At 41.0% G+C, this 13,759-nt stretch overlaps 1 protein-coding gene across 2 annotated transcripts in view; it reads left to right on the forward strand.

Annotated features, from left to right (window-relative positions):
• Positions 1-13,759, forward strand: part of rell1 (RELT like 1) — a 54,379-nt gene that overhangs the window by 15,538 nt on the left and 25,082 nt on the right. For both annotated transcript variants that reach the window (XM_049568458.1, XM_049568459.1), the window contains exon 3: positions 9,847-9,918. In XM_049568458.1, the coding sequence (XP_049424415.1) occupies positions 9,847-9,918 (72 nt within the window). The remainder of the gene's footprint in view (positions 1-9,846; positions 9,919-13,759) is intronic.

Raw genomic sequence — 13,759 nt, forward strand, 5'->3', positions numbered from 1 at the left:
CAACCATGTTAATCTGAGCAGAGAGGCTGTAAGGGAGGGAAACTGTTTGACAGAAAGGAGATGCTATTGGCAGTACGCAGAATTCCTAAGACGCCCTCCAGACAAGCTTTAAAGTAAAATACTTACACTAATATTGGCTGAGCGCTGTAAGAGAAGTGCAGATCAGGTCGGCCAGCGTTAGCTTTGGAGGAAACATACATACATGTTCAAGCCTCAGTTAAACCCAGACTCAGATGAGGAATCTGTTGTTCATCAAAACCAATGACTTGCAGATGTATCAGAATCTTCCGTGGAGTTAGCATCTTTTACTTGTTAGTGTTTGCTAGCCTGTTAGCTTGTAGGCTAACTGGCAGTGGCTGACACAGTGTTAGTGGTTGTGAAACATACAATAACAATGGTAGACAGTGGAGGGAAGCTCAAGGATCTGGTTTACACCCAAAACCTGCACACGACACCATGTTTGCTGTCAAAACTGTCACTAAGCTAATGCTAACTCGGCTCTGGAGGTTTCAGGTTTCGTTGCTGGTGTTGTGCAGAAGTCAGTTCTCCTGTTGACATGTGTTTCCTGTATCACACAATAATTAGCTTTCATATTATCTGCCTTGCCGGCTGTACATTTGAATCCCAGATTTTAGGAAAGTGTACAGACATCTCCAGCTTAGTAGAGCTTGAAAACACCTGAAAACACAAGTGGAGGCGGACTTTAAAACATTTACAGGTCAGTTTATTTCTGCATATTCATTAAGGGGGAAAAAAAAGTTTTCTCAAGTGGAGGCGGACTTTAAAACATTTACAGGTCAGTTTATTTCTGCATATTCATGGTCGCTTTCGGTTTTTGCTAAAATTAACGTATGGCCACTGTCTTGTAGAAGTATTTTTTTTTTTTTTTTTTTTTAAAAAAAAAGCAAACTGTAAAGATTTCAGTGTGGAGAAATCCATAGATTTCATATGGCGAGGAGCAATTCTGTCTTTATTTTAACCCAAACCATGATTTTCTTCACTCTAACCCTAACCCAAAGAATACCTTTCTGGCTGAAAACCCTCCAGGCAAACTTCTCTTAATAGCTAGTAGGAATAACCAGTGGTTACCGTGGTAACAACAAGTGTGCTTTTGTTTTGCCCCCATAATTGCGGGGGCAGCAACATTCCTGCAGCAGCTACTTTGTCCGAAATACAACAGAAGGAGAACTGGTTTATCTGTTCACAGTGCAGCCAAACAAACTCATAATTACAACCGCTGTCTGGTTGCCGAAGCACACGGTATATGCAGATTACCACACAACAGCAGGACACTAAAAGCCTGTGTCCACTAACGTGCCTTTCCCTGAGGCCAGAGTTTTGTTTTTTAAATTCTTGGCAATGGGAGCGCCGTGTATATACTCTGTGCTACAAACACCAGCAGTGTGACAAGGTGCTGAGCATCTGTTCTACTTCTTTGTTAGCAAAAGTATTCAACTCGAGGTAAATGCTGCATTCGTCACTGTCATTTCTTCGCCAACCCTCCAATCACAGTGAAGGATGGGTGGAACAAATACCAGATAAACTGAGAGTGCTGAACAACAGCAACAACAATAGAGGAGAAATTAATATCGCTGGTCTCTGAGTATCCATATCTGTACCAACTAACATCCCTGGATGCTGTACCCTACGCCATAGCCTGACGTGCACCTTCCCAGAAATGTAACTACACATTGCAGCGACGCAGACTTCCTGGCCGTTTCTGTAAGCTGAAACCATTTCCCTCAGTGGAAACTAAACTTTTATTTACTTTAATTTCACAGATAAACAATAAATTGTGAAGACAATAAAGCCTCCACAAAAATAGCATTTTTGCATTTTGTGTGATTTATGATTTATCCTGGCTTCATATGAGAAGAGGAAAAGTCTGCTAGCAGCTCGGCTAATTTATACAATGTAAAATGCCATAGGCTTGTGCTAATAACGTTAGCATGTTGTATTTGTTTGGAAAACAAAAGTATAAATCCCACTTGTCTAACACGAAAATGCGTTCGAGCCTTTCCTTTATCCAGAAAAAATAGTCTGGTACCTTGTTTTGACATTTTTACTTCCGCAGATATTTCGTTTCATAGCAACCAGACTCAACCAACTCTGTGCCTCCAAAGCACTCTCGTAGAGCGGGCCCTTTCAGCTGGCAAAAAATGTTTTTGTGGACAAGAGTTACCGCTCACTGTGGCTGCTCTGACTTATTCATAACTTCCTGCAATATTTAAAATTGACCTGCTTTCAAAACAGTTACCATTTTCTTTTCTAATGAATGTTCATGGTTAACTGTAATGATGGCCATAAACACGAACATTGCATTTCCTGTGGTTTACTCACAGTGAAAGCCTCCTGTATGTCACCAGTTGAATGCAGCAGCATATGCAGCTTGCATTAGCAGTAACTTAATACAGCTCTGACACAACTGTTGAAGAGTGACAGCTCATGCCAAAGAACATAGATATTGAGATGAAATTAAAAGCAGTAACACTAGATTACATGCTGATTTGTTTACATGAAGGCAGTTTAAGTGCACAAATGGCGACCGCTACTACTAACAATGAAACCTACTGTATTGAGATCAAGTTAAACATAAACTGTCAATATCAGCCCAAAGTCTGCCTGCACACAGTCACAATGTGATGCTGTCACCTTTCAGTCAATGGAAAAGTAAATGCAGAAGAAATGTTTTTAGTTGTTTTCCAGATTAGTCACATGTCTGCATGAGGTTTTCCATGTTCCTGTTATGATGGTGAAATTCAAGGTCAGCGATCATGCAGCAACATCACTAGAATCTCCACCTGCCCTCTAGTACTCACAGGCTTGTACTAAATTCCTGGATCTAATGAGTTTGGTGTGTGCCAGGTAGTGTAGGTGCGGACAGATGATAAGAATAGACTTGTGTGAGGTGAACTGCTAATTTATTTGCCAAAAAAGCAGTAATAAATATTAAAACATGCAATAAACCTTTAAGAGTCAGAGCGTTTTCAAGGGATAGGTATGTATTTCAAGCACCATCATTTAAGAGGTGTTTGTGCTGATGAACGAATCTTCAGAATGAAACCTGAGAAATCACAAATCTTATCAAAGGTGTATTTACAGTAAGTCACCGTGTTCTTTTACCATGAAGTCACAACCTTATCTCAGCCATTATCCTCCATTACTTCTGTCTTTTTAGGGAGTGGAGGCCAATAGAAACCAGGAAGACTTTTTGGCATTCACGTCACTCATGTCCTGACTCAACTAGGGGCGTGTTAAGTGAAGTGAAACAAAGAAATTCTCTGCACAGGGCCAGCTTAATTTCCCCTGGCTCATAATGATAACTGCAGATAACACTTAATTGCTATGAGCATTGTGTACGTGATGATGAGTTTTCAGGCCTCGTGGAGAATGCAGTCGACTTTATAAACTTCAGCGCACTGAAATAAAGTTCACTCACTTGGTTTTCCCCTGTCTGCATCAGTACGGAGCCCCCAAGGGGACAATGGGGAGGAAAAAATAAGATGGGGGGGGGAAGAATACTTTTGCGTTTTCTGGAGAAACTTTTATGTTCTCATGAAAAGCTTTTGTCTTCTCCGAGGAAACTTTTGCATTCTCTCGTATGCTCCTGTGAAGCGTTTGTATTCTCTCTCCTGAGAAACCTTTGTGTTCTCTCGCAAAACTTTTGCGTTCCCCAGAGAAACTCTTGTGCTTTCTCGCAAAAGTTTTGCATTGTCCTGAGAAACTTTTTTGTTCTCCTGAGAAACGCTTGTATTCTCCCGCAAAACTTTTGCGAACTCCCACAAAACCTTTACATTCTCCTGAGAAACTTTTGTGCCCTCTCACAAACCATTTGTGTTCCCCAGAAAATGTTTGTGCTCTCTTGCAAAAAAAGCGTTGTTCTGAGAAGCATGTTTTCCTGAGTAAGTTTTGCGCTCTCCTGAGAAACTTTTCAGTTCTCCTGAGAAACTTGTCAGTTCTCCTGAGAAACCTTCGCGTTCTGTCACAAACCTGTTGCGTTCCTCAGAGAAACTTTTGTGCTCTCTTGCAAAAATTTTGCATTGTGCTAAGAAGCTTGTGTATTTTGCACTGTCTTAAGAAAGTAATGTGTTCACCAGAGAAACTTTTGAATTGTCTCACAAAATGTTTGCGTTCTTCAGAGAAACTTTAACATTCTCTTGCAAAACTTTTTGCACTCTCCCGAGAAAGGTTTTTGTTCTCAAAAGAAACCATTACATTCTCTTAAAAAATATTTTGCATTGTCCAGAGAAACTTTTGTTTTGTCCTGGGAAACTTTTGCAGTCTCTCGCATTCTCCTGAGAATTGTATTCTCCAGCAAAATGTTTTTGTTGTCCTGCAAAATGTTTGCAATGTCTCACAAAAGTTTTGCATTTTCCAGAAAATTTTTTACATTCTCTTGCAAAACCTTTTGCACTCTCCTGAGAAAGTTTGCATTCTCCAGAGAAGCTTTTGGGTTTTTTTTTTCTTGCAAAACTTTTTGCGCTCTCCTGAGAAACTTTTGCCATCTCCTGAGAAACTTTTCCGTTCTACTGAGAAACCTTTGCACTCTCCAGAGGGGAAAAAAAAAGCTTACATTCTGAGAAGCCTGTATTCTCCTTTTGCATTCATTTGCAAAACTTTGCATTCTCCTAGGAAACCTTTGTGTTCTCTTGCAAACTTTTTGCATTCCCCAGAGAAACTTTTGCGCTCTCTTGCAAAAATTTTGCATTGTGCTGAGAAGTTGTGTTCTCCTTAGTAAGTTTTGTGCTCTCCTAAGATACTTTAGCTTTTCCCAGAGAAGTTTTTTTTCGTTGTCTTGCAAAAATTTTGCTTTCTCCTGAGAAAAATTTGCAGTCTCTGGAGAAACTTTTGAATTGTCTCCCAAAACTTTTGAGTTCTCCAGGGAAACGTTTACATTCGCCTGCAAAACTTTTTGTGCTTCCTGGGAAAGGTTTGCGTTCTCCAGAGAAATTTTTATTCTCCTGAGAAACTTTTGCACTGCTTTGCAAAACTTTTGCATTTTCCTGTGAAACGTCTGTGTTCTTTCAGCAAAATTTGTGATCTCATGAGAAGCTTGTGTTTTCCTGAGAACCTTTAGCTTTCTCTTGCAAAAATTTGTATTCTCCTGCAAAGCTTGTGCGTTCTTCGTTTCACTGAAAACAAAAACAAAATGTGCAACAAATTTCACTCACCACTGTACATCTTAACAATCTGAACTGTACATAACCTCCGACTATATATCTTTATGATATATCTGATAAACTGGCAAAATGAAACTTACAGCTGGCCTTACATGAAGACAAAGGACAATGAATACCGATAAAACCAGATAAAGATCATGAAAGATAACGAGTACATGTGTCTTTCAGATTCATAATGTGTTGCTCAGAGACATGATAACATACCACTTCAGACAGCAGCTCCTGGCGAGCTCATGACTCCACACCAAAACAATATTTCTCAGGATAATGCAAAAGTGTCTCAGGAGAAGACAAAAGTATTTGTCTTTTTCCACGCATTTGTTCCAGTACGTTGCATGTCTGAACAGACACAGTAAAGAGCGGAGGTTAATGCTCTCCTTCTTATAATCCTCGTGTGCAGACGTGAAACCTCTGGTATCAGTGGGTCGCCCCGGGGCATGTTACAAGCATGAGAAATGTTATGGAAAGAATGAAGTGTTTACACCATGCTACCAGGATCGAAGAGAGCCTTTCTCACACAGCAGCCCACTGCACAGATTTCCTCCATGCACATCACATCTCCACTATTTCCCACATTGGCCAAAGCCCTGAACCCCTCCACTGACTCTGATTAATTATTACCTCATTAGTTAAGTGGAGTAGGTATTGGAAGAGGAGAGGCATAGAGCTGATTCCTCCTGTGGAGTGAATGTCAGCTCCTTGCCAGCAGCACAATAAGTGCATTAGGGTTTCCCCTGCTGTCTCTGCCTTTCTCTGCATGTCTTTCCGCAGCAGGCCCAACCCTGCCTCTCACATACGTCGAAACAAAAGAAACAAAAAGCATTGCCTGTGCGTTCTCTCACTCATTCAGCTGATCCAACCTCTCTGGTTACGCAACGATCAGATTTCCTCTTCTCCTTCTTTCCGCTTTTGTCTCTGCAGCTGACTTTTACAAGCGGTGAGCAGCTCCCTTTGACACTGTGCACGTTAATCAGCCGTGAAACATCAGAACAATCCCAGAAATCACTTAAAGTGTATTATGCTTATCACAAGTGAGGGGACAAAGCCTAGGAAGCAGTCAACAGGAAGCTCTAGGAAGTGCCTCACCGGGGTGTGTGCTGAGTGGAAGAGCTCGTGTACAAGTTTTCTGTTTCGTCAGAAGGAAGGAAGACAGTCATTGACTGCACATTTATGGGAATCTGTGTGTATGATTACACAAGGGTTGAGCAACACCTAGTCACCTATTGATACTGTACAGAAATTGAAAACAATAGCACCATTTTCTACATAATAAATGTTGTATTTGTAGCTTGCTATGTTGCCCCCAAGTGGCCAAAAAATGCCGTGAATGAAAGTTGACAGTTTCATCAGACATTTGAAGCACTACCTCTGAAACCACTGACACTTGTAGCCAATGTGTGCCAAAGTCACTGCATGTTCTCAGCTTTAAACCTAGTACACACTGCTAGCAAAACTTTAAACATTAGCCTCTACATTGCGTCACTGCTCAAGACAACATCACGAGATGTGGATGACATCTGATGGCCAGACCCAGAAAACAGGCGAGATCAAGCCCAATTCTTTTCTATTTTTCTTTTTCTTACACACTGTTTTTATCGAATACGCATCCATACTTCACACATTTAGGGCCATATTTAGCCATTGACAATGCATGGTCTAAAGTGCATGGCGCAGGTGTATTCAGGGCGTTCCCATCCACTTTTAATCAAACATATGGGCCTTTTTCAGCCATGCCAAGTCAAGCAATGCTGCACCAATTTCCATTATCAGATTAGACTCGCCGTGCCATGCCAAGCTGTGCAGAGATGGACCTTCTCCAGAGAAGGCCCAAAAGCTGGGTGGCTGATCCTCAAGCGGGTAGCGGTGAAGTCTCGCAAACCCCTGATGACCACCCTTGTCCCTCTCAAACAAGCCGTGTGTGTTGTGAGACTCCTCACCTCTGTCTGCAGGAGACCAGAGAGAAAGGCGTTTTTTAAAAGACTTTTGTAGCTTCTAACTGAATCTATGTAGTTTGGAGTTTAGTTTCTTAGTTTATTTTATTTTACTGTTTCACGTTCGTATTAGAAGTTGCTGCTTGAAAACTCAACATCTCCGTATTTTCTGCTGCAGACAACGGGCTCTCACTGCACCTGTTCACACAGCAGGGCAGGTAATGTGTGATGGAAAAACACATGCAGCAAAATAATGGGGACCTTTAGCTGTGGATTAGCCTGCTGTTTTTTAAAAGTCACTCAGGACAAGCCGTCATCAGTTAAAGACCCACCTTCAAAGGGGCAGCTCTGTTGTAATGGAAATGCAAATCCCTGCTCTGCTAGGCTGATGACTCAAACCAGACCAAGCCAAGCCAGCCCATGACTGTCGAAAAGGGGTAATAATCTGGGGCAAAGTAGTCGCGAGGAGAATCACAGGTGTGTTTTTGCCGTAATATAGATTCAACTAATCAGAGCGTCATCTTCGATTCCCTTTGAAAGCTGCTATCTACAGTACATGGTGTTTTCAGCAACCTGTTGAAGCAACAGTAATGCAGTAAGAGTATTTCACTCACCTGCAACCCATCCATGCCTCCCTGTGTGTGTAAAAAGCAGAGTATACGCATGTTGCGAACCCATCTACATATCTTACCATCTCAATAATGAGTCCTTTAAATAGCAGAACAAAACCCTGCACCATCCTGTCTTTAGATCTGGTTCTTGTTGATCAATAGTTCCGTCTCTTTGTGCTGCCTTAAAATAGCAAGCCGCCAACAATGCGCCTGACCACACCTCATTTTAAGACCTACACACCCATGGCTGCACAAATAGGTGCACTTCCAAATGTTGCTTATAATATGTGAGTGCTGGCTGTGAACACAACTGCACCAGTCTCAAACTAACAATGACCCATTGCTGCACCAGGCGTGAGAACAGGCCCTAGAATACCTGTGTGTACGTGTGTTTACTACACGTATGACAACTGTGTTGCTTTGCCCTGCGCACAGAAAAAGCAAAAGCCACAATATTTTTTCATTTATACTTTCAGTGTGTAGTTGGGGGCTTCTTGTGATGATACAAATGATGATTTAACCCTATGGGCCCAAACGACGCCAAGTGCGTCCAAATTCACACCTGTTCTTCTCTATGGATTTTCTCCGCGACCGTTTGTCATAGCAAGAAGCCACGTGATATCACGAGAAACAGCGGAACCGCAGCTTTCCGACAAGACCAAGCACTTGTCGGTAGTCCAGTGTTTTCACAAGTAAAAAGTTACACTAAATTATGTATAACAAAGCTTTCATACAGCTTTGCACACACATTACTCTTGGATGGATTATTCGCGAATGCAGGGTCACACCGAAATGCCACGCATATCACATGAAAGCGCAGGACCTGAGCTTTCCGATGATACCACACACATCATTGTGCTGTCATCCCAACACGCTATAAATACAGATCAATTGTCTACAAAATAAACACTTGACGAATTTCTTTACAATCATGTCCGCCTGGCACAAACCACATGTTTTGGACAGCTGTGAAGTGACAGAATGTCCCAGCATCATGGTTCTTATATTGCCAGATTCCAGAGAGTCTCCCCTCTTCATATATGGCAGAATATGTCAACTTCCAACTTGCTATGCTGAGATACATGTAAAAATATTTAATAAAGAGTTTAGTTACACAGATTTTTTTTTCATTGATATAAAAATCAATATAAAATACAGGCACATAGAAGGACATGAAATGATGGCAAATCTGGTTAGCCCAGATTGTCCTGAAAAAAACCAAGATATAGCGTGTGTGTGTAGCCTTTATAATGACTGTGATATTAAGAAGATTCAAGAATTTTATTAAAATCCTCAAATGAAGCATACTATTAAAAAAACAACAACACAAATTCATATATAGAGTAAAGTACGATAAGAGATATATTCAGCAATAAAATCGAACCAATATAAGTGCAAAATATAAGCAGTATTTAGTGTAAAAATGTCTATAAAAGTCCAGTAAACAAGTGTGCAAACATCAATAGCAGCAGTTAAGTGCAGTGTGACAGATGCAGAGTGATGTCATTGGGTTGACAGGAGGTGAGTATTGCACAAGCACAAAGATTGCAGCTCTTCGAGATGTGTGAGTTCAGTAATGCCAGAGAAAAGCTGTTTTGCAAGAGATGTATAATATTTGGTGATTTGGTGCAAAGTTTTGCAAAAGTAGCCCATAGTTTTAAAGATAATGCCTCAACAGTCAGACAAAAAATGAAAGATGTATGTGCATAGCAAACACTCCAGGCATTATCTCCTCTCATATCACAGTGTTAATATCATATCAGAATATTTCCAAGCTTGTAGTAGTTGTACGAGGCAGACAGCATGCTTGTTGAGTCCATTCTGCTCCAGTTAAACGCTCAAACCTCTGGGAGTAACATCGTCCTGTTGTAACATTAACAACAGCTCTTCAATGATGATTTATGGGTATCATGTTTGGCGTTTACGATGTAAAATGTGGCCCTGAGGCCATGCCTGAAGAGTGTTTGCCTCTCAGCGCACACTTACACAAATCCTCTCAGGCTATATCGTTTGTTTTACTGTACTGCTCTCTGGAATATAAATAAACTGCAGAAATATGTTGTTATTACGATTACACACTTAATAAGTTGAGTGTTTCTAATTATGTGTGTGCTTGTCTTTCAGACATGAATGACACGCTCAGTGAGAACAATGACACAGTCGGGCAGATTGTCCGCTACATCATGAAAAATGAAGGTGAGTGTCCGACTTTACTAAACCACGAACATTTAAATACTTTATTTTGCCACGTTTATAAACCAGTGAAGCTCCATTTTCAATTTGGCTGTTCTCTGCCTTCTACATGAAGTCATTACAGCTGCACTCTGTCAATATTTTGGCAAGCAGACTCTCACAAACTATTCAGGAAGAACGTGTGTGTCAGTTTGTGTGTGTGTGCATTATTGGCTCAGGAACGAGGATATCCGTGGAAGTTCAACGTCAGGACAGCCGAGCCACTGCAGAGGAATTTCAAGGGAAAACGTTTGGTTACGTCACTCTTTCCCATCACGGGCACAGGAGTGTGATTGTTGTTATTTGATTTCCTTATTCCTGCAAACCAGAGTTATTTCCCAGAGCCGGAACATGAGGTTGATTTTGAATAAATCACAGCGCTCTCATTATACCGAGTAATTGCAGCTCTTTGTTCGGCTGGGTTTGTAAGTGGCGACAGGAGAGATAAGGGTCGATGCTTGTATTGTGTCTGCTTGATTAGTATGAATACACATGCCTGTCCTGACAGTGTAGATTACAGTATTTCCCTCAGTGCTGATAAACGCTATTGACAACCGGTTAACTGCTGTTATTTGTAGGTACGGTACGTAACTCTGGTTCAAACGTAGACGGCAGGGTGCTCTGACATTTAGGTGACGTAGAGGAACTGCTGGTGTATTTGTTCAAAGAGTTACTGATAAAAAAGGTTTGTCTTGGCACTTGGATATCAGGAGTTCTGTGTTGAGTTCAATTCATTGTTTTACTTGGAAAATGTTCAGAACAACTATATTTCCACAACAGGACAGTGGAACAAGTAATTTACTGACGAAAGAATAGAATGGGTATTCATGGGAGTTAAAGGGTATTTAAGAGAGAGAACTCAGACCCCTCTGAAGCAAACCGAACTCAGATTATCTTGGGAGGTGGTCTGAGTTCGGTTCGCTTCAAGCCTGTGGTGCGGTTCACTTAACCTGTGCCCTGTGAACACAAAGTACTCCAGGTTCGCCTTGCTCTTTGCCATTGTATTTAGCCCTCTAGATTAGGGTTAGACCGATATGGATTTTTTAGGGCCGATGCCGATACCGATTTTTTTCCATCACCCTTAGCCGATGACCGATTATGGACTGACGATTTTCTTGAGCCGATATTTAGGGCCGATACTGCTTTTGCTCCCTCAATTTATATCAAAAAAATGACACAATGATAACAAATATTACAGGTCTCAAGTTTAAAATAAGAAACATTTATTGAACAGTAAAAAATACTAAAACAAGATGGAAAGTTAAGGTAGAACAGGTAGAATATTATTATTATTATTATTATTATTATACATTCAAATAAAAAAAAAGAGTTCAGTGCTCTTAAATCTTCCAGTAATGTCTTTATAAAATAAACAAATATTTAAGCTGAAGCATAAATAAAACAACAACTACTGTACACAGTAGGATTCGCTGCATGTGCGCTGCAGGGTCTTCCGGCAACACAGAGCTGCCCGTGGATGCCTGTCTGTAAATCATGCCAGGGAAAAATAAATCCGCGAACCCACGCGTGTATCGGCCGATGCCGATACAAGTAAAAAACTCAAATATCGGCCCGATATATCAGCTGGCCAATGTATCGGTCTATCCTTACACTAGATCTTACGCTGTTGCACTGGGACACTTTCAAGGACTCAGGACGAGGAGTAGTTTGGTCCACTGAAGATACCGCACGTCTCTAGATGTGGAATATAGAACACATCAGATGGAATTAGCCAAGGTTTTCCTCCATTTTTAAGTTCATCTGAAATAGGGCTGCAACGATTAGTCGGCTAATCGATGACTAATGGACTATTAAAATAATCGGTGACTATTTTAGTAGTCGACTAATTGGTTTGAGTCATTTATCATAGAAAAGTACTATAAAGTACCCCAAAATACTCTTATTGCAGCTTGTTACGTTCAGATATCCGCAGCTTTACACACTCTCCCATGACGGTGAACTAAAACCCTTCGAATTAAATTCGTTCTGAGTTCCGAAGCTTCGAATGTCCATAAATGGATTTGAAGGTCAGCCCTAATTTTAACACATTTTTCGATAAAAATATTAGTCGACTAATTGAAGAAATAATCGACAGATTATCGACAAAGAAAATAATCGTTAGTTGCAGCCCTAGTCTGAAAGCGAGGGGCTTCATAACCACATTACAGTGCCACGTCAAAGTAAAAAAAGAAAACAATTATGCCAGTATATATTATATATAGGCTATAGTGTGAACAGAAAGAGAACCGAATCCCATTTCTGTTGGTCCACTTTTTGGTGCACTTTAAGACGACTGATTTCGGTTTGTTTAAAAAGGACTGTAAGTGAAAACACCCTACGTGTCTAATGAGAATGACATTATTTGAAATTTGTCCAGTATTGAGCGAGAGCAGCGGCAAAACAGGCTGCAGTGTAAAAGCTTGTGTTCAAACTGTCTGCTAAAAGTGCTTTTTTTGCCGCTGACAGGCTCAGATTGCTTTAAAGGAGAAGTCTGGTATTTTGCACTTTGAGCCCCATTTCTGGGTAGTCTATGATGAAACAGAGTGGCTAAGACCAACATTTTGACAATTGCTCATTTTCTGAGAATTTGTATTTCCCCTGCCTGGCTGAACACTGCTGCCTATAGCCGTGTGTGAACCTGTCCTAAAACCACCCTAAACATTCGTTTTCAAAGCCATGAAACTCACCGAGTGGTCAGTGGTGTTCGTTGATGTTCTGACATAAAAATCGTAGCAAACTGTGGTTACCATCCGTGTTTCTGTGTTTATTCATCTTGATTGTGGAACTATTTTTTCAGCTGCCTCACACCTGTGTGTAAACTTCCGCTTGATCGTTCGTTTGACCCTGAGGCGTTATCCACTCCAGCCCACTTGATGGCGATAATGCTCCTTTACGTGGGTGTCGGCAACTGGCAGGAAAAAAGCAGAAGAAGAAGGTTGGCGTTGTGTTCAAAGGCATCGTACTGCGAAGGTTGTTTGCAAGCGAGTAATCCATTGTGCAGTTGTTTAAACTTATTATGAAAGTTTTTCGTTCGTTCTCGTTCTTCCTCCAGGAGCGCACACAGCACTGTCGAGCCGGCACTTTTGCTGAGCTAAAAGACTACAATGACTACAACCTTGACATAAAGAACCCCCTTTCTGTTTCTGGTGGCGGATTACTACCAACAGACAATGAGACTTCCCATAGAAAGTCAATAGATTAGACAAAATGTCAAATAAATCATCACAGAAACCACAGTTTGCTACGATTCTTATGTCAGAACATCAACAAACACCACTGACCACTTGGTGAGTTTCATGGCTTTGAAAACAAACGTTTAGGGTGGTTTTAGGACAGGTTCACACATGGCCATAGGCAGCAGTGTTAAGCCAGGCAGGGGAAAGACAAATTCTCCGAAAATGAGCAATCGTCACCATTTTGGTTTTAACCACTCTATTTCATCATAAACAACCCAGAAATGGGGCTCAAAGTGCAAAATACCGGACTTCCATTTGAATAAACAGTGATTCTATCATCATTACACACACTTTATTCAAAGTCAGCAGACACAAAATAAAACTCACAAAAACCATCTTGGTTTGTCTTCCACCGTCCCAACAATCACCAGCTCTGATTTGGTTGAAATTAACCCTTAACTCACTCAGTTAGATGTGAAAACACGCTGTCTCTATACACGCTAAATCACTGTTTATTTAAACGGAGTCTGGTGGGTTTGGTGATGGTGATTTCAGGGCTGTTTCCTGTTAAACAAACTCACTAACTCCTCTTCATCCCCTATGGACATAAGGCCTCAGTGAGCTCTTCC

The sequence above is a fragment of the Epinephelus fuscoguttatus genome, linkage group LG23, assembly GCF_011397635.1.
Source record: "Epinephelus fuscoguttatus linkage group LG23, E.fuscoguttatus.final_Chr_v1".
NCBI lineage: Eukaryota > Metazoa > Chordata > Actinopteri > Perciformes > Serranidae > Epinephelus > Epinephelus fuscoguttatus.